At 46.5% G+C, this 20,313-nt stretch overlaps 1 protein-coding gene across 1 annotated transcript in view; it reads left to right on the forward strand.

The window, feature by feature from the left end:
• LOC143277582 (uncharacterized) overlaps positions 1–20,313 on the forward strand; it is a 75,436-nt gene that overhangs the window by 34,362 nt on the left and 20,761 nt on the right. The window contains exons 17-25 of the mRNA XM_076582461.1: positions 83–156; positions 1,203–1,345; positions 3,221–3,300; positions 5,108–5,245; positions 7,146–7,304; positions 10,188–10,308; positions 13,415–13,493; positions 15,426–16,275; positions 16,433–20,240. Coding sequence (XP_076438576.1) covers positions 83–156; positions 1,203–1,345; positions 3,221–3,300; positions 5,108–5,245; positions 7,146–7,304; positions 10,188–10,308; positions 13,415–13,493; positions 15,426–16,275; positions 16,433–20,240 — 5,452 coding nt within the window. The remainder of the gene's footprint in view (positions 1–82; positions 157–1,202; positions 1,346–3,220; positions 3,301–5,107; positions 5,246–7,145; positions 7,305–10,187; positions 10,309–13,414; positions 13,494–15,425; positions 16,276–16,432; positions 20,241–20,313) is intronic.

Raw genomic sequence — 20,313 nt, forward strand, 5'->3', positions numbered from 1 at the left:
CACACACACACACACACACACACACAAAGAAGAAATAGACTGTGTGTTAAATGGTGCTGGATTTGTGTTTGTGTATGTACAGCAAATGGAGCGTGTGTTCCCTTGGTTCAACGTGAAGACGTGTCAGCTTTGGCAGCACAATCGTGCCTTACCCCAGTGAGTACTGATGCTGTGTGTGTGTGTGTGTGTACGTGTGTGTGTGTGTGTGTGTGTGTGTGTGTTGTACTGTATTGTATGACTCCTTTTTGTCACAACAGATTTCTCTGTGTGAAATTCGGGCTGCTCTGTGTGTGTGTGTGTGTGTGTGTGTGTGTTGTACTGTATTGTATTACACTTTTTTGTCACAACAGATTTCTCTGTGTGAAATTCGGGCTGCTCTGTGTGTGTGTGTGTGTGTGTGTGTGTGTGTGTGTGTGTGTGTGTGTGTGTGTGTGTTGTACTGTATTGTATTACACTTTTTTGTTACAACAGATTTCTCTGTGTGAAATTCGGGCTGCTGTGTGTGTCTGTGTGTGTGTGCGTGTGTGTGTGTGTGTGTGTGCGTGTGTGTGTGTGTGTGTGTGTGCGTGTGTGTGTGTGTTGTACTGTATTGTATTACTCTTTTTTGTCACAACAGATTTCTCTGTGTGAAATTCGGGCTGCTCTCCCCAGGGAGAACACGTCGCTACACTGAGAGCGCCACTCTTTTTATTTTGCTATATATATTTTTTTCTGCCTGCAGTTTTTTATTTGTTTTCCTGTCGATGTGGATTTTGTCTGCAGAATTTTTGCAAGGGGCAACCCTTTTGTTGCCATGGGTTCTTTTACGTGCACTCAGTGCATGCTGCACATAGGACCTCGGTTTATCGTCTCGTCTGAATGACTAGTGTTCAGACCACCGCTCAAAGTCTAGTGGATGGTGAGAAAAATTCAAAATACTGGCGACTGTGGGATTAGAACCAATGCACTCAGGTTCTCTCACTTTTGAGGCGGACGCATGACCAATAGGCCAACACTCCATATGTGTGTGTGTGTGGGAAGGGAGGGGGGGGGGAGAGTCGGGGGGGGGAGGGTTGTTTGTCATACTACGGCTGTCTGTTTTACATGCACATACAACACAAAAACACACACATGCAAGCATGCATACAAGCATGCGCGCGCGCGCGCACACACACACACACACACACACGGTCTGATAAATGTCTGTATTTTCTGTCTGCCAGGGGCATGCTACCAGACGCAGTGGTCCCCCCTTACAACGACCACACCTACGCGCAGTGGCTGGAAAGGGAGAGCACTCTGTCAGCACCGCAGTTGTCTCCCTTCAAACCCTTCGCCATGATGTCTCCGACTGAATCGGCCCATTGTAAGTATGATGCACGCTTATGTTGCGCATTTTTCCGCACACTCACACAGTCATTCAGACACTGACGTGAATGCACATGCATGCATCCACACACACACACACACACACACTCACACACACGTGCATTGGTATTTTTTGGTTTTTGTATGCCTCTTGTTATGTTTGTTTGGTAGTGTGTACAATTAGCATTATGTTCCTGTTACTGGTTTGTTTTTTTTTGTTAAGAATGCTTTGGTGAAAAATTAAACAGGACGCCCTATTCCCTTCAACACTTTTGCCAGCATAAACTGTTTATGTGTGTGGCAGTGGGTGTGTGTGTGTGTGTAGGGAGATGGTGTATGTAAAAGTGTAAAGAAAAGAAAAAAAAGAATCCCTTGAATAATGGCAGATGAATGATATAACTTCTGTGAAGTGATCCTATTGGTGTTTATATACACTCCTTGAAATATACTCTACTGTGTAAAGCCTCAGTATCAGTATCAGTATCGGTAGCTCAAGGAGGCGTCACTGCATTCAGTCAAATCCATATACGCGACACCACATCTGCAAAGCAGATGGCCTGACCAGCAGCGTGACCCAGCACGCTTAGTCAGGCCTTGAGAAGAAAAAAAAAAATTACAAAAAGAAAAAAAAAGAAAAAAAAAATTTAAACCCATAAAAACTAAAAAAAAAAAAATAATGAAAAAAATTAATAAGGAATAAAAAATAATAATAAAAAAAAAAAGAGCTTCGATGAATTCTGATTTTGTGTTGTTTTTTGTTTGTTTTTCTCCTGTTGTTGTTTTTTTTTGTTTGTTTTTTTTTGTTTGCATTTTTGATGACTTTATGTGGAACGGAACTGGATTGTATGTGTTTTTTCTTGAGAAATGTAACCTTCACTGCAAGGAAAAGAAAAAAAAAAAAAAAAAAAAAAAAGAGAATAAACAGAATGGTCAAGGCCAGAGGCATGTCCTGGGTTAAAGTGCATGGATACGACTACTTTTGTCTGGATTTCTTTTCCAGGTTGTTATTTTTTTTTCCTTCCAAAGTTGTATGGGGTGGATGCTGATGAAGGTGTTTTCAGTCCTGAAAGGGACCCTGTAGGGCTGGCCTGGCTATGAGCAACAGTGATAGTAATCTTTTTGTTGCTGTTTTTTCTTTAAGGACTAGAAAGTGTATCTGTGATGACCGACATTGTATCGGTGACAAAGTTGTTGTATCTGTGATGATCAGAACTGTTGCATCCATGGTGGCCAAACATGTTGTGTCCACAATGACATGGTTGTTGTTATTATCTCTTTCAGCCAAAATTGTATCCATGACAACCAAAATTGTTGTATCCGTGATGAACAGAACTGTTGCATCCATGACGGCCAAATGTGTTGTATCCATGGTGACGTGGTTGTTTCAGCCAAAATTGTATCCATGACAACCATTAGAAGTGTTGCATCTATGATGGCCAGATGTGTTGTGTCCATGATGACATGCTTGCTGTTTCAGCCAAAATTGTATCCGTGACTATCAGAACTGTTGCAGCCATGACGGCCAAACGTGTTGTATCCACGATGACATGGTTGTTAAGACTGTCTCTTTCAGCCAAAATTGTATTCGTGACAACCAAAATTGTATCCATGACGATCACAACTGTTGCATCCATGACGGCCAGATGTGTTGCATCCATGGTGACGTTGTTAATTACTGTCTTGTATCAGCCAATTGTGTCCATGACAACCATTAGAAGTGTTGCATCTATGACGGCCAAACATGTTGTGTCCACGATGACATGCTTGCTGTTTCAGCCAAAATTGTATCCGTGACTATCAGAATCGTTGCATCCATGACGGCCAAACATGTTGTATCCACAATGACATGGTTGTTGTGACTGTCTTGTTTCAGCCCTGGGGATTGTGGGTCAAGGGTTCGAGGATCTGCGACAGTGTGCTCTTTGTCTGGACATGGGAGACGGTTACCCTGACGTGAGTGACGTTTCCTGATTGCTTCCGTCTCAATTTCTGGTTTTGAGTAGACAGTGATGGGTGCAATAGCCGAGTGGTTAAAGCTTTGGACTTTCAATATGAGGGTCCTGGGTTCGAATGTCGATAACGGCGCCTGGTGGGTAAAGGGTGGAGATTTTTCCGAGCTCCCAGGTCAACATATGTGCAGACCTGCTAGTGCGTGAACCCCCTTCATGTGTATGCACAAGCACAAGATCAAAATATGCATCCTGTAATCCATGTCAGCGTTCAGTGGGTTATGGAAACAAGAACATACCCAGCATGCACACCCCTGAAAAACGGAGTATGGCTGCCTACATGGTGGGGTAAAAACGGTCATACACGTAAAAGCCCACTCGTGTACATACGAGTGATCATGGGAGTTGCAGCCCATGAACAAAGAAGAAGAAGAGAAGATAGTGGGATGGTTAAGACAGACACTTGCCTGCCAGTACAGTGTCTGTGAGGGTCTGGGTTCGAAACCCATTCTCACCCTTTCCTCCGGGTTTGACTGGAACGTCAAACTGAGCGTCCATTCATTTTGATGGGACGATAAACTGAGGTTCATCGCGCCTTAATTTTAGCACGATTCCCCAATCAAGCTACATAATTATGTGACCTGGTTGGAGACATAATTTGACAAAAAACAAGAACGCCAGAGAATCGACAGACAGGCAGAAAATACAAAAAAAGTTAGCCGTATGAAGAGCACAGGAACAGGAGTCATGATGGCTGCCGGAAAAAGAGGGCGCTAGCTAGCGGGACAAAGGGGAGGTTACCTACTTCCGGGAGGTTATCGGCCGTAGTTGCTTTCGTTTTCTCCGCATAGGCGGATAGTAGTTTGCACAGGACAGGAATGTCAGACCCCTGCCACATATGGATTTGTCTGAACACAGAGGAACCGAAACGGAAGCGCAGCGTGTCAGTTTGTGTTGTGTTATGTGCCGTCTGTGTCTTTGTCGTCCAGTTGTGAAAAGCAACGCACTTCAACAAATCAGTGTCTATGTTGATTACGTTATAACGTATGTTGTTGTGCTGCACATGTATTGTGCTCGTGGAGACTAATCACAGCACGTTGTTTACAGCTTTTATTTATGTAAGCTTTGTTCTTTTGTTTTTACATTTTGGCTGAGAGAAAAATACTTTACTTTATGTTGATTTTTCTTATGTTTGTGATTTTTTTTTTTTTTTTACTGTGTGTGCATTGATATTATGAAAAATGAAACGCGTGCGCGCGCGTGCGCACACACACACACACACACACACATATATATACACATATTTACTCACACAAACACACACACACACACATACTCGTATTTACTCACACAAACACACACACACACACACACACACACACGCAAACACACACACACACATACTCACACATACACATACTCACAGACACACACACACACACACACACACACACACACACACACTCTCTCTCACACACACACACACACACACACACACACACACACACACACACACACACACACACACACACACACACACACACACACACACACACACACACACAACAAAACACCACCACAACCAAAAAGACAAAAACAAAAAAACCACGGAAGTAGAACGGAACAACCTTTGAACCCCCGCCAAAATAAAACAAACACCCAAAACACTAACACACAAACTCGCGCGCACATACAAACCACACACACACTATATATATACACCCCTCCAAAAACAAAAACACAAAACAACAACAACAACAAAAACACCACCACCACCACCACCACCCTAAAAATGTCCATGTCTGCTTCAGGAGGCGGGGCGACTTTTGTACGCTGGCCAGGACGACTGGGTCCATGTGAACTGCGCCCTCTGGTCGGCCGAGGTGTTTGAGGAGGAGGACGGAACTCTGCAGAACGTTCACGTCGCCATGGTGCGGGGCAGGCAGCTGGTGAGTTTCTTTTTCAAGCCTGCCACACAGGGGGGAGTGTAGTTTGCTAACGTCCCTTTGTTTCATCCTGTCGCAGGGTTTGTGTGAAGCTTTGTTCTCACCACTTACGATCTCCCAGGTCAACATATGTGCAGACCTGCTAGTGCCTGAACCCCCTTTGTGTGTATATGCAAGCAGAAGATCAAACACGCACGTTAAAGATCCTGTAATCCATGTCAGCGTTCGGTGGGTTATGGAAACAAGAACATACCCAGCATGCACCCTCCTGAAAACGGAGTATGGCTGCCTACATGGCGGGGTAAAAACGGTCATACACGTAAAAGCCCACTCATGTGCATACGAGTGAACGCAGAAGAAGAAGTAGTTCTCACCACACTGCTCTATGGATGCGTATCATGGACGGTCTACAAACGCCACGCCAAAAAGCTGAACCACTTCCACTCCACCAGCCTCAGAAAACTCCGCATAAAGTGGCAAGAGAAGATCCCTGACACAGAGGTGCTCGCTCGTGCAAAGTTGCCCAGCATCTACACCATCTTGATGCAGGCCCAGCTGCGCTGGGCAGGCCATGTAGTTCGCATGCCAGACCACCGGCTCCCCAAGAAACTGCTGTACAGCAAACTCCAACATGGCAAGCACTCCCATGGAGGCCAAAAGAAGCGCTTCAAAGACACTCTGAAAGCTTCTCTGAAGGCCTTCAACATCAGCCACGACACATGGGAGCTGAATGCAATGGACAGACCAAAGTGGCGTTCAGCTGTCCACAAAGGCGCCAAATCCTGTGAGGCCAACAGAATCGCTGCAGCAGAGCAATGCAGACAGGCCAGGAAAAGCAGTGCCAGCAAGTCCCCGACAACCGCCACCATCCCCTGTCCACACTGCGTCAGAACCTTCCGGGCGTGGATTGGCCTAACCAGTCATCTGCGCACCCACAGAGCCCAACCCACCCACGCCCAGGATGACTAGATGGTCCTCGTCGATCCCGACGGACGAACCACACAGTGAAGCTTTGATGGTGCATGGAGCAGTGTTACTTCAAATATTTTATTTCATTTTACTGTCTTTATGAAAATAATAATAAAAAAATACTCAACAACAGCACATAACGTCAATAATCATGGTGATCCTAGTCATTGGAATGAGACGATAAAACAAGCTCCCATGTGCAGCATGCCCTTAGCACGCATGTCAAAGAACTCACTGCTGCTAAAGGGTTGTCCCTTGCAAAATTCTATTAAAAAAAAAAAAGTGTGAAATTCAGGCTGTTTTCCCCTTTGGAGAGCGTGTCGCTACACTGAAGCACCACCCATTTTTTTTGTAGTTTTTCCTGCGTGCAGTTTTTTTCTTTCTTATATTTGCTTTCCTATTGAAGTGGATTTTTCTACAGAATTTTGCCAGGGACAACCCTTTTGTTGCCATGGGTTCTTTTACGTGCGCTAAGTGCATGCTGCAGACGGGATCTCGGTTTATCCTCTCATCTGAATGACTAGGGTCCAGACCACCACCCAAGGTCTAGTGGAGGGGGTGAAAATACTGGTGACTGAGCCGTGTTTTGAACCAGTGTGCTCAGATTCTCTCGCTTCCTAGGCAGATGCATTACTTTCCTAGGCCATCACTTCACTCCAATGACGACGATGATGATGATGATGATGACAATAGGTGTTTGTGTTGTGGACAGCGGTGTAACCGGTGCCTGATGCAGGGGGCGACAGTGATGATGATGATGACAATAGGTGTTTGTGTTGTGGACAGCGGTGTAACCGGTGCCTGATTCAGGGGGCGACAGTGATGATGATGATGACAATAGGTGTTTGTGTTGTGGACAGCGGTGTAACCGGTGCCTGATGCAGGGGGCGACAGTGATGATGATGATGACAATAGGTGTTTGTGTTGTGGGCAGCGGTGTAACCGGTGCCTGATGCAGGGGGCGACAGTGGGCTGCTGTGTGCAGGGCTGCCCGGCCAACTTCCACTTCCTGTGTGCCCGCCGTCATCTCTGCCTTTTCAAGGAGGACAAGACGGTCTACTGCTTTGAGCACCGCCACCAGGCTGGCACCCAGGTACGTTGTTGTTTTTGCCCTTGAAGATTTTTTGAATGCCCAAGATACACCGGAATGATATGTTTAAAGAGTCTACTGCTTTGAGCACCGCCACCAGGCTGGCACCCAGGTACGTTGTTGTTTTTGCCCTTGAAGATTTTTTGAATGCCCAAGATACACCGGAATGATATGATTTAAACAGCGTTCTCACTGCGAATACCGCAATCGATTTATCGCCCTTTAAAAAAGCATGTTTAAATGTTATATTTTTGAGCGTCAGGTAAGGAGCCACGATAGTGTAATGGGTAAGACAGTTTCTTCTCACCCGAACACGCAGGGTTCGATTCTGCTGTTAGGATTTTTTTTTTCTTTTTTCTTTTTCTTTTTAACCCAAAGCTTTATAATAACAAATACAGAACACATTTTAACGATTAGATTTTTTTTTTCAAGTGTATCACAAGTGAGTCTTGAAGGCCTTGCCTCTCTTCTTGTTGTTGTTGTTTTCTTCTTCTTCTTCTCCTCCTTCTATATTATTATTATTATTATTATTAGTGTTATTATTAGTAGTAATAGTAATTGTAGTATTTTTGTCATTATTGTTATTAATAGTATTATTATTATTTCTGTTATCTTTTATAAGTATTATTATTATCATCATCATTATTATAATTATTATTTTTGATATTACTGCGCTTCAAGCACCGCCAACAGGCCAACACTCTGGTGAATTATTATTATTACTATTATTATTATTATGCTTCGAGCATCGCCCACAAACGCACACGGGCATGTTCATCTTCGTCGTCTTCTTCCTCTTCCTCCTTTTCTTCTTTTCTTCTTCCTCTTCTTCTTCTTCTTCTGCTTCTTCTATTCTTCTTCTTCTTTTTATTGTTACTTATATAGCACTGCCAGGTATATTATTATTTTTAATTACACATACTTAACCGTGACCCAACTAGTGCAGACTCCGGCAGGGGTCTGACATTCCTGTCCTGTGCAAACTACTATCCGCCTATGCGGAGAAAACGAAAGCAAATATGGCCGGTATTATTATTATCATTATCAATATCATTACTGCACTTCAAGCACTGCCAGCAGTCCAACACTCATTATATATTTATTAATATTATATTATTATTATTATTGATATTATTATTATTATTATGCTTTGAGCATGGCCCACAAGCTATCACTCAGGCATATTATTATTATTATTGTTGTTGTTGTTGTTACTTATATAGCCTAGAAAACTGTCTATTGCTTCAAGCTCCGCCAAACAGCCAACAGTCAGGTATATCGTTATGATTTATATTATTATTATTATTATCATCATCATCATCATCATCAACTTTGTTGTTGTTGTTATCATTATCATCATCATCATCATCATTATTATTACTATTGGTATGATTATCATTATTATTATCATTACTGTGCTCAAAGCGCCACCAGCAGGCCAACACATATATATTATTATCATAATTACTTTTATTTTTATTATTATTATTATTATGCTTTGAGCACTGCCCACAAGTCAACACTCGGGTATATTGTTATTATCATTGTTATTGATACTTAATTAGCCCACAAAACCATCTTCTGCTTCTTGGAGCATTACCAATATGCAAACGCTTCGACATATTGTTATTATCATTATAATTGCTATTATTATTATTACTACTACTATTCTACTATTATTATAATTATTGTGTCTTAAGTGCTGCTGCCAGGCCAGGACTCCGGTGTATTATTATCACTGTTATTACTGTTTTTATTATTATCGTTATACTTCGAGCATGTCCCACAAGCCAACACTTGGGCATATTATTGTTATTATTATTATAGTTGTTGTTGTTACTTGTATAGCTGTCTACTGCTTCGACCCACCGCCAGCAAACCAACACTCGAGTACATTGTTATAATTGTTATTATTATCATAATTTTAAAAGAGACCCTCCCTTCAGGGGTGAAGAACAGAAAGGAGGAGTCTGTGCTGTGCAGACTGCATGCGGGGCACACTTTTTTTTTTACTCATTCTTACTTGTTGAAGGGGGAAGAGGCCCCTCGATGTATTCCCTGTGATGAGCCTCTCACCGTGAAACACGTGCTCCTTGACTGTTGGGATCTGCGTGACGTTAGACACAGACATTACACGGCGGTTTCTTTGAAAACCTTGTTTCGTGATGTCCCTCCTTGGGCGCTGATGGACTTCTTAAAAGAAGTGAACATTTTTAACCAGATTTGAAGGTTTTTAACTATGGAAGTTTTTTTTTTTTAAACTTTGGAGTGGAAAGTTTGAAGTGGTGACTCGTTTTAATTGGGTTTGTTTTTTTTACCCTTGTAGTAGTTATTAACGCGGCGATAGCCTTGAGATGGCCATAGTGGTCGGCGAGGCTCTAAGCACCATAATTTCATTTCATTTCATTATCATAATTCAATCCTCCTCAATTCCTCCTCCCCCTGTTGTTAGTCCTACCGACGGGCGCAATAGCCGAGTGGTTAAAGCGTTGGACTGTCAATCTGAGGGTCCCGGGTTCGAATCACGGTGACAGCGCCTGGTGGGTAAAGGGTGGAGATTTTTCCGATCTCCCAGGTCAACATATGTGCAGACCTGCTAGTGCCTGAACCCCCTTCGTGTGTATATGCAAGCAGAAGATCAAATACGCACGTTAAAGATCCTGTAATCCATGTCAGCGTTCGGTGGGTTATGGAAACAAGAACATACCCAGCATGCACACCCCCGAAAACGGAGTATGGCTGCCTACATGGCAGGGTAAAAACGGTCATACACGTAAAAGCCCACTCATGTGCATACAAGTGAATGCAGAAGAAGAAAATGTAGTTAGTCCTACCAGCACAAGTGAGAAGAGGAGCAGGGTGATGGTGCATTGTTTTTCCACACAGGCCGAGAACCACAAAGGCTTTGCTGTTCACCGACGGATGTGTGTGGACATGGCAGACATTCGCTGCATGAAGAAGTCGTGGGCCAGAGGCTTGGACGCTGTCAACGTCAACATTCTGTTTGGTGAGACTGACTGACTGACGATTGATTGATTGATTGATGTGGATGATTTGTAGCGCCTGTCCTCAGAAGGAGGCCAAGCTTGTGGGGTTGAGTGACTGATTTATTGTCGGCTGGACTGATAGCAACAAGAACGAGCGCCTTTCCTCGGCCAAGCTCTAAGCGCTTTTACAAACACGAGAGTCGTTTGCGCAACAGGGCTGCCCACCTGTGTGGAATAGGACGAGACCTGCCTTTTAAGTGTTCATCATTTGTTTCTTGTGGCCTTCGGTCAGGTTGTAGTCATGCGTGTGGGCGTGTGCACACGCACATGCATGCACACACACACATGCACGCACACGCACACACACACACACACACACACACACACACACACATTTCAAGATCTTTCACAGTTCTGTTTTAAATCCAGTTTGTCCCAGTAGCCTCCAGTCCGGAAGCTGCTTTCATTATCCGTCAGGAGCAACAGCCAATCACACTCTGTATGGTAATTAATGGATGTTATTGTCAACACCCCTCTCAGAAATTGACGTTGCTTTTTAAAAATGACGGGTGATGAACCACCACTGCACTTTTTCTAACAATCTATGACACGTGTTCAGAAAGTATGTGAAAATTGTTTGTCTCACATTTTTGGTTCGCTCATTGTTAACCATTGTGTTAAATAAACTTCTCACTGTCAGAATTTTATAGTCTGTTCGTTTTCTTTTGAGAAACTCATGGGTCATATATACTTTCTTGCATTAGTTTGCGTGCTAGAATTTTTTTTGATAATTGTTACCCTCGGCAACTAAAATAAACACCTGGCAGACAGGAAGCACAAGTCAAAATAATGCCTGGTGCTGAAAAGATCAATGTCCATAACATGATCTGTACTCACATATCTCTGTCCCTCTTTGCTGTCTTGACTGATTAATGCTCATCACTTTTCTCGGGGTCTTGTCTTTTCCTCCACTGTCATTTCCAGTGAACTCAGTCTCAGAAGATAGACCTATGGTATGAAGCACTGGACACTTCTTTATCAAAAAAGTGAGTCTTGTTTCATGGCCTATAATAATAATAATAATGGTACTTATATAGCGCTGAATCTTGTGCATAGACAAATCTAAGTGCTTTCGCACCAGTCATTCTCACGCACGCATAACTCTAAAACTGGAGAAACTAAAGACAAGGAAGAGGCAGGGAAGGGAGGCTATTTTGGGAAGAGGTGGGTTTTAAGGCCAGACTTGAAAGAGCTGAGTGTGGAGACCTGACGAAGCGAAAGAGGAAGTTCATTCCAATTGCAAGGTCCAGAGACAGAGAAAGAAAGGCAGCCTACAGTCGAGAGTTTGAATCTGGGTATGCGTAAGTGGAGTGGATCCGAAGCTGATCGTAGTGAGCGAGGTGGAGTGTAGAGGTGAAGGTAGCCACAGAGATACAGGTTTTAAAATTCGGTTCAGTTAAAAAAAACTTTGGTAATGTCTGCTTCAAGCAATTAAAACAGAAAACCCGTCTTTCGGCGTGTTCAAACACTCATCATCAAATATCAAAGCGAAAAAGAAGAAGAACAAACAGAAGAAAAAGAAAAACAACAACAAATAAGGAATGACTAACTGGCACACCCTTCCCTGATTACCATGCACCCATCAGTTATCATGTGAAAAGAAAACATTCAGGTCAGAAGATACTACATTTTAAGATAAAGTGAAACAACAGTTTAATTACACATACTTAACTGTGACCCACTAGTGCAGACTCCGGCAGGGGTCTGACATTCCTGTCCTGTGCAAACTACTATCCGCCTATGCAGAGAAAATAAAAGTAGCTACGGCCGATAACCTCCCGAAATAGGTAACCTCCCCTTTGCCCCCCTGACTAGCGCCCTCTTTTTCCTGCAGCCATTATGACTCCTGTTCCTGTTCTCTTCATACGGCTAAGTTTTTTCGTATTTTCTGTCTGTCGATTCTCTGGCGGTCTTGTTTTTTGTCAAATTATGTCTTCAACCAGGTCACATAATCATATGGTTCGATTGGGAGATTGGGCTAAAGTGAAAAAGACATTCTATTCTATATTCTAAAAGGAAAATAAAGACAAATTTAACGTGAAAACACATTTGAAGGGTCTAAAACCACCACGAAGAACACAAGCATACAACAGATTCCCTCCCACACCCCGCCACAGCAAGACAAAACACTTTCCCCCTTTGTAATTCTTATAGACATAGTAGTCATCTTTTATGTTTATAGACATAGTAGTCATATTTATGTCATCACAATGTGTATTTAATTTTCTTCATGAAAAACCAGGCTTGAACAGTAAAACATCGACTTAATTTTTTTTTAATGATCATTGTTGTTGCTTTTCGCAACGCATGCATATGTTTATGTGGTGTGCGTGTTTGTGTGATAATACACAGTATGTTGCTTTATTTATATGTCATAGTTTTTATTATCATGACATGTCTAATGTTGCTTTATTTATGTCTTAGTTTTGTTTATTATGACGTCCAGTATCAAAAGAAAAGTCTTGTCTTTGTACGTTACTTCAGAATGAATGTATATCGACATGGTATAGAATCACTAAGAGGAGGGGGTAGGGGATGATTTCTTTTGACGCTTTCTGACAGAAACGGATGAGACAATAAACTGAGGTCCGGTATACAGCATGCACTTGGCACACTGAAAAAGAACCCATGGCAACGAGAGTGTTGTCCTCTGGCTAACATCAGTGGAAGAAATCCGCTTTGTAGGTACACAAAAATGAACGCACGCACCACCCCAAAAACGGAGTATGGCTGCCTACATGGCGGGGTAAAAACGGTCATACACGTAAAAGCCCACTCGTGTACATACGAGTGAACGTGGGAGTTGCAGCCCACGAACAAAGAATAAGAATAAGAATGCACGCACTCAAGGCCTGACTAAGTGCGTCGGGTTACACTGCTGGCCAGGAATCTGCTTAGCGGATGTGGGGTAGTGTATATGGATTTGTCTACAGGCAGTGGCGCCTGCTTGAGAAACAGAAACTGACGGAAACTGTAAATCAAAGATTGAATTCGAAGGGAGAAAGGGAAAAAAAAAAAGAAAGAAAAAAAAGCTGACTTTTGACAATGGCGTGTTGCTGTGTGTAGGCTGTTGCACGGTGGAGAGTCTGGGAAGTCTGGCGCCCCTATCGGACTGCAAGGGCTGTCTGCTGCCCCTGGATTTCAGGTTCGTACCCTGGGGTGCCCGGTCTGGTGTTGTGAATCTGGTCGTCGTTTGTTTGTTGTTTGGGGGGGTCATTGATTATATGTGAGTCATTGTTTGAGTGGTGTTTGTTTGTTTGTTGTGAGTCATTTGTTTGAGTGCTGTTTTGTTTGAGTGGTGTTTGTTGTGAGTCATTGTTTGAGTGCTGTTTTGTTTGAGTGGTGTTTTGTTTGTTGTGAGTCGTTGTTTGAGTGGTGTTTGTTTATTGTGAGTGTTGTCTGAGTGCTGTTTGTTTATTGTGAGTCATTGTTTGAGTGGTGTTTATTTGTTGTGAGTCGTTGTCTGAGTGCTGTTTGTTTGTTGTGAGTCATTTGTTTGAGTGCTGTTTTGTTTGAGTGGTGTTTGTTTGTTGTGAGTCATTTGTTGGAGTGCTGTTTTGTTTGAGTGGTGTTTGTTGTGAGTCATTGTTTGAGTGGTGTTTTGTTTGTTGTGAGTCATTGTTTGAATGCTGTTTGTTTATTGTGAGTCGTTGTCTGAGTGCTGTTTGTTGTGAGTCAGTGTTTGAGTGGTGTTTGTTTGTTGTGAGTCATTGTCTGAGTGGTGTTTGTTTGTTGTGAGTCATTGTTTGAGTGATGTTTGTTTGTTGTGAGTCGTTGTTTGAATGCTGTTTGTTTATTGTGAGTCGTTGTCTGAGTGATGTTTGTTTGTTGTGAGTCATTGTCTGAGTGGTGTTTGTTTGTTGTGAGTCATTGTTTGAGTGGTGTTTGTTTGTTGTGAGTCATTTGAGTGCTGTTTGTTGTCAGTCATTGTCTGAGTGCTGTTTGTTTGTTGTCAGTCATTGTCTGAGTGCTGTTTGTTGTGAGTCATTGTTTGAGTGCTGTTTGTTGTGAGTCATTGTCTGAGTGCTGTTTGTTTGTTGTGAGTCATTGAGTGCTGTTTTGTTTGTTGTGAGTCATTGTCTGAGTGCTGTTTTGTTTGTTGTCAGTCATTGTCTGAGTGCCTGTTTCTTTGTTGTGAGTCGTTGCTTGTTGTTGGGGGGGGGATGGTCATTGTTAATATGTGAGTCATTGTTGTAATTGATTGTCGTTGTGGGTCATTGTTTATTGTGAGTCACTGTTTGAGTACTTTTTGTTGTTGTAAGTCATATTTGTTTTAAGACGTTGTTTGAGTCATGTTTGCTGTTATGAATAACTTTTTTTTGTTGTTGTCTTTTTTGTTTGTTGGTTGGTTGCTATGAGGATTTGAAAAAAATTTTTGTTGTTGTTGTAAGTCATTGTTGTCATTGTTTAAGTCATGTTTGTTATTATGGGTCATGTTTATTGTTGCGAGTCCTTGTTTGTTGAGTCATCTTTGTTGCGAGTTTTGTTGTTGTTGTGAGTTGTTTGCTTTTGTGAATTATTTGTTGTGAGTCATGTTGTTTGTGAGTCATTGTTGTGAGTCGGTTGTGAGTTGTCATCGTTAGTCACATTCGTTGTTGTCAGTCGTTTGTTGTTGTGGGTCATTGTTGTTGTGAGTCATGTTTGTTGTGAGCCATTATCGGCCATGTTTGTTGTCGTCAGTCACATTAGTTGTGGGTCAAGCTAGTTGTCATTATTGTGAGTTACTGTTGTTCGATTCATTGTCCTTGTGAGTTGTTTGCAGTGAGTCGTATTTGTTACGAGTTGTTTGGGTGAAAGAAGGCTGGCAAATAACGTTGCCTTTTCTTTTTCTGTGTTCCAATGACAGGATTTGAATTTCGAAAGAAAAGAGAAACTAGACGTGTGAACATAGATAAACCAACCAACCAGTTATCTACAGATATCTTGTCTACTGTTTGTTCTCACCGTTATGGCTCAGACATTTGGCTTTAGGGTGCTGATGTGGCTTTTCACCTTTTTCCCTCCATCTTAAGTTTTTTTTTCCTACTTCACCCCTCTGGTGTACAGCAAAGACTGACGAAGCAATGGGTCGTTTCAGATGCACTCGGGTGTACTGGAGCACGGTGAATGCCAGGCGACGCACGGTGTACACGTGTCGCATCGTGGAAGTTCGACCCGCTCCCCCGACCCCTGAGCCCCGACTGCGCGACGTGCGCATCGTCCATGACGAGTTTCACCCAGACTTCGTGCCCTTTGACACCCTGGACCTGTCGTCGATGGGCCTGACTCACCTGCTGTCGTCCAGTGACGACGTGGTGTGTATCTCACACACCTCGCCAAGCAAGGCTGTCTGTCAGGGGCAGAGCACTATGTCGGAGAGAGGAAGCATTCAACAAAGAAAAGACGAGACTGAGACGATTTCAAGCAGGGTTTCGGTGGCGGCGGCGTCAGAATTGGCGTCTGCTGTGCCGGCGTGTTCTGTCGCCGATGATCATTCGTCTGTGTTCCATGCGCCATCTGTGACGTCATCGGAATCTTCGCAGGGCGGTGTCAGCAGACTGCGAGCAGCGTCGGTAGCAGCGGTGTCAGTTTCACGACCGGTGGCGGACTATTCCAGACTTTCTGCCAGCACATTGAGACTGCTGAACATTACGGACCCTACGCAAGTTGCCTCCCTTCCCCAGGCAGCGGCGGTGGTGTCCCATCCTCCCTCCCCCACCCTCCAGACCGACTTTGGCAACCTGACGGGCATGGTGCAACGGCTTAACAGCGCAGCCCAGCGCAGCAAGTCTGCTACTGGGAAAGTCGAGGCAGAGGGCGTTGCCGTGCGTGGCCAGCGGTGCAGCAGTGTGGATCGCGTGACCACAACAGGTGGCGTGCGTGATGCGGCCGGGGTTCGACGACAGAAGCGCTCCATGTCTCTGTCGCCGGTGGGTTTCACCCGGAACGTTTCCCCCGGCCCTTTCTCTCCCCCTGCCCCCCTTGTGCTTTCCCCTCCCCTTCCCCTCGTTCGATGTCGGTCCTTGTCCCCGTCGGACAACCGGAGGTTCCCTCTGCGTAGATCTCCGACAGTGACTCCAATCCTGGAGCAGTTTGAGAGTGAAGCGACCGGAGGATTGGGGTAGGAGATCGTCCAGGGTTCTTGGGGCCCGAGAGAAGCGTGGCTCATCCGAGCCCCCAACCAGAGAAATCTTCGTTGACTTGACAGTCGATGATGGTGACGTGAATTCTGCACACGAACAGACTGCAGGGAAAAGCAAGGACAGAGTGGAGACGCACTTTAGAACGGCAGAGAGTGTGGCTGGTAAGGAAAGTCCTGGAAATGAGACCCTCACGGGGGCTGGTGCTGGGAAGGAAGTTCAAGGAGTTGAGAGTGACGAAGAGGAGGTGGCGGAAGTGGACAGCGACATGGCGTTGGCGGAGCATGTCCTGCAGAACGTGCCCAAAGAAATCCTGGAGAGCTCCGAGGTGAAGGTGGTGGTGGTCCCAGATGACGTGTCGGAAGAGGAAGCTGTTCAGCTGGCCGAGGAAGCCCTGCGTCACAGTGACGATCAGGAGGATCAGATCACTCCGCTGTCCAGGGAGGTCCATTGTGAAGGAAGCTCGGCATCAGACGAGGTGCCTGCGTGTTCAACAGAAGCTGAGAAAGACGCTGACAGCGGAGCAACAACGGGTGATAAGAACTGCGAGAACAGAGCAGCAGACGATGAAACAGACGTTCTGAGCAGGACAAAAAGTCAGATGTATACTGCGAACAGGACACAAGACGTGGGCAAAGGCCGCGGCGACCTGACAAAGGGAGAGGACTGCAGTGCAGAGAGCAGCAAGGAAGATAATCACAGCGCTACTGAAACGGGCAGCTTTGTGGCCGTGGGTCAGCTGATGATGACTTCATGCCAGCCTGACGCGGACAGTGGCACGGAGACACGTGACACTCCCATCCAGAAAGATGTGGAAGAGACGCTGGAAGGTCACCGTCCACAGAACCTGTCACAGCCAGCAGCAAAAATCCTGCAAGACAATGACGATACCCACAAGGCAACTGTGGAACAGGATGCACCCAGTCAGGATAGGTCGCAGGACAGCATCACCGATTCTTTGAAAGGGTCGTCAGTCAGCAAGGCCGACCAGTCCCAGTCGAGCTGCCAGGGTGCAAGTGGTTGTCAGGAAGAGACTTACATCACCAGTTCCCTGAAGATGGCGGAGGCCTTGAATGTTGCTCTTGTCTACGACAGGAAGGGAAACATCATCGGCCAGCGCAGGCACCGTCCGTACGTGGTTGAGACCATCCAGAAAAAGGGCGACTCCTTGAACATCGGGATCCAGAGAGCCGTGGAAAGGGGCATCACAGGGTCTGGGAAACTCCCCTTCGAGCATTTCCGCCTGGCCCTCAACACTGCGGCTCCGAAGCACAGCGTCGCTGGGGGGCAGGAGGAGAAAGTAGAGGACGGGATTCGAACTGAAGTGCCGTCAGTCCAAGCGCCCCACTCGACTCTGGATTCTGTCCTCGGAGAGGATGGTGCTGGTGATTCTGGCAAAGGTGATGGTCCGTCATGTGCAAGGCAAGTAAGGGACCCCGCACAGACGGAAAGTGTCAATGAAATGGGCGACGGTGGAAACGTTGCTGTCGGCGACCAGCCTGGTGGTGTGGACAGCAGTGAAGCCACTCAGTCAATAGGAGTCATGAAAGGTGCAGCGACAACCGGGGCGGAAACCTCCAGGAGAAAGTTGAGTTGTTTGGTGGAGGATGGTGCAGGCAGTGTGACGACAGAGCAGGTTGTGGTTGGACGGTCCCGTCACCACAGCAACGAGGACATCAGCCTCGGCATCAAACTGCCCGAAGACGTCGACACCAAACGTCTCCACTGCTCCGTCAGCATGCACAAACTTCGGCTGGACGACGTTAACTCTTCTGTCAGCGTGAAGGACGTGTGTGAACGCCATGGCATCAACAACTGCTCAGTCACAGACTGCTCACAGAGGGATAGCACAGCCATAGCAATAGTGCCTGGAGAAAAACACGGTGTAGAAGAGGAAAAACACGGTGCAGAAAGGGGAAAGGCAAGTGTCACGGAAGTCAGAGACAATACAGGAGGAGAGAGAAGTAGTGCCAGTGAGGTTCAGCTAGGCACAGAAGAAGAAGGAAAGACAACTGCCGTTGAGATCAAAGACAGCGGCATAGAAGAGAGAAAGTCAAGTGCCACAGAAGAGAAAGACGGTGCAGAAGGAAAGGGAAGCACCGATGCGGCTGAATGCGGAACAGAGACATACACCATTACAAGCAGCGTAGACGGAAGTGCGGTCACACCCAGCAGCCAGTCAGAAACCGGGCAGCGGCGTTTGTGTGACCCTGACCCTGGCGGTGTGGGTGTGGGTGTGAAGGGGCAGCAGCAGAGGTGGGTGGAGGCGGACACCCTGTGCCACAAGCTGGGCCTGCCGTCCCCAGAATCATCCTGCCTCCATTCCCTCATGGCCGCTGGTGGAAAGCGCCTCTGCAATGGGGTGGAAAAGGAAGGGTCGCCCCCCTTGGCCTCCAAAGACGACCTGGTGGCGCTGGCTCTCCATCCCCCACCGTCCGTCACCCAGAACATCTCCGAGTCACTCAGGACTGTGGAGTGCAGGGTCAGCTTGGAGCGACTTGCAGGTGGGGGTTCAGGAGGCCGTGACGCAGCGGGCGGTAGCGGGTCATTGCCCCATGACCCTCCCCACAGCAACGACGGCTTCCCCATCAGTTCCCAGCGTCCCTCTTCGGCAGACGCGTTGAAGGTCAGCGGTGAGACATGCGCCGCTGCCGTATTGGACAGCAACTGTGCGGAGTCTGAGAACGGCGGTGACGATGCGTCTAACGGTGTGTCTGTCCCCAGGTCTCTGCACGCCCTGAAGGTGGGCGACTCCTGCCCGTCCTTCAACAACAGCTTCGTGGAGTTCCTGGGAAAGATGGAGTCGGCCAATCAGCAGGGCGTGCCACAAGGCGAGGACAGGAAGGCAGGAAGTGCTGGCACGCACAGCGCACAGCGTGCACACGGCAGCGAGGCTGGCAACGCCGTCATGGAAACGGATGTCGATGGCTCTGAACCCGGCAGAGAGAATTCTGTCCAACACTCGAGCGACATTGTGGAACAGGTCAAGTCTCCGCAAGCAGACGATTCGCTCCCCTTGCACACGGAACTGGCCTTGCGGATCAAAGCCGAGAGTCTGGCTCGCAGCAGCCCCGGGGAAAGCGGACCCTTCAAATGCCCGACGTGCAAGCGCCTGTATCGCACCGTGCAGAGCTTTAGCGCCCACGCCGAGTCGTGCGACTTCGACGTCAGCACCAGCGACGAGGAGGAGGAAGGAGAGGAGGAGAGGAGGGAGGGGGAGAAGGAAGGCGGGAAGGAAGATGGCAAGCAGAGTCTACGCACCAGCCTCCGACAAAGCACGCTGACGCAGCGCAAGGCGATGGAGTCCAGTCAGCAGCAACTGGCTCAGCAGGCGGCGGAGAAAACGACCTCCCTGACCTCCAAAGGGAGTAAACAGCCGCCCACTGCTGACAAAGCCATGCCCCTCACCTCGGCAAGGACATGCAAATCGCCGGACGACCTGTCCCCCTATCGTACGCGAGGCCGCCCCAAGCGACTGTTGGGCAGTGAAAGCCAGACTTCCCCGCATGCCTTGGAGGCGGGGCGACGGGGTCGGGGACGACCCCGCAAAATGTCGGGTCAGGCCCCCACAGAGGATGGCACCAAGGAGGCTGAGAGGCGTGTGGAGCAGCTGTCGCCCAAAGAGTCTCTGCTGGGGGCCGTGGGGCTGGTCAGCAAGAACTGTCTGGAACTGCAGGCAGCCATGGCTGCCTCTCGACCTCCGACCTCCGTGCTGTCTGAGCATCACCATAGCCAGCACCTCTCCTCTCCCCCCTCCTCCCCCTCGTCGTCAGGTCACCGGGCGCCGGTGTAAGTCGCAGCAGAACTACCAGTCCTGCGAGAATGTGGAGAAGAGCGGGAATGAAC

Source organism: Babylonia areolata, chromosome 34 (genome assembly GCF_041734735.1).
Source record: "Babylonia areolata isolate BAREFJ2019XMU chromosome 34, ASM4173473v1, whole genome shotgun sequence".
NCBI classification, from domain to species: domain Eukaryota; kingdom Metazoa; phylum Mollusca; class Gastropoda; order Neogastropoda; family Buccinidae; genus Babylonia; species Babylonia areolata.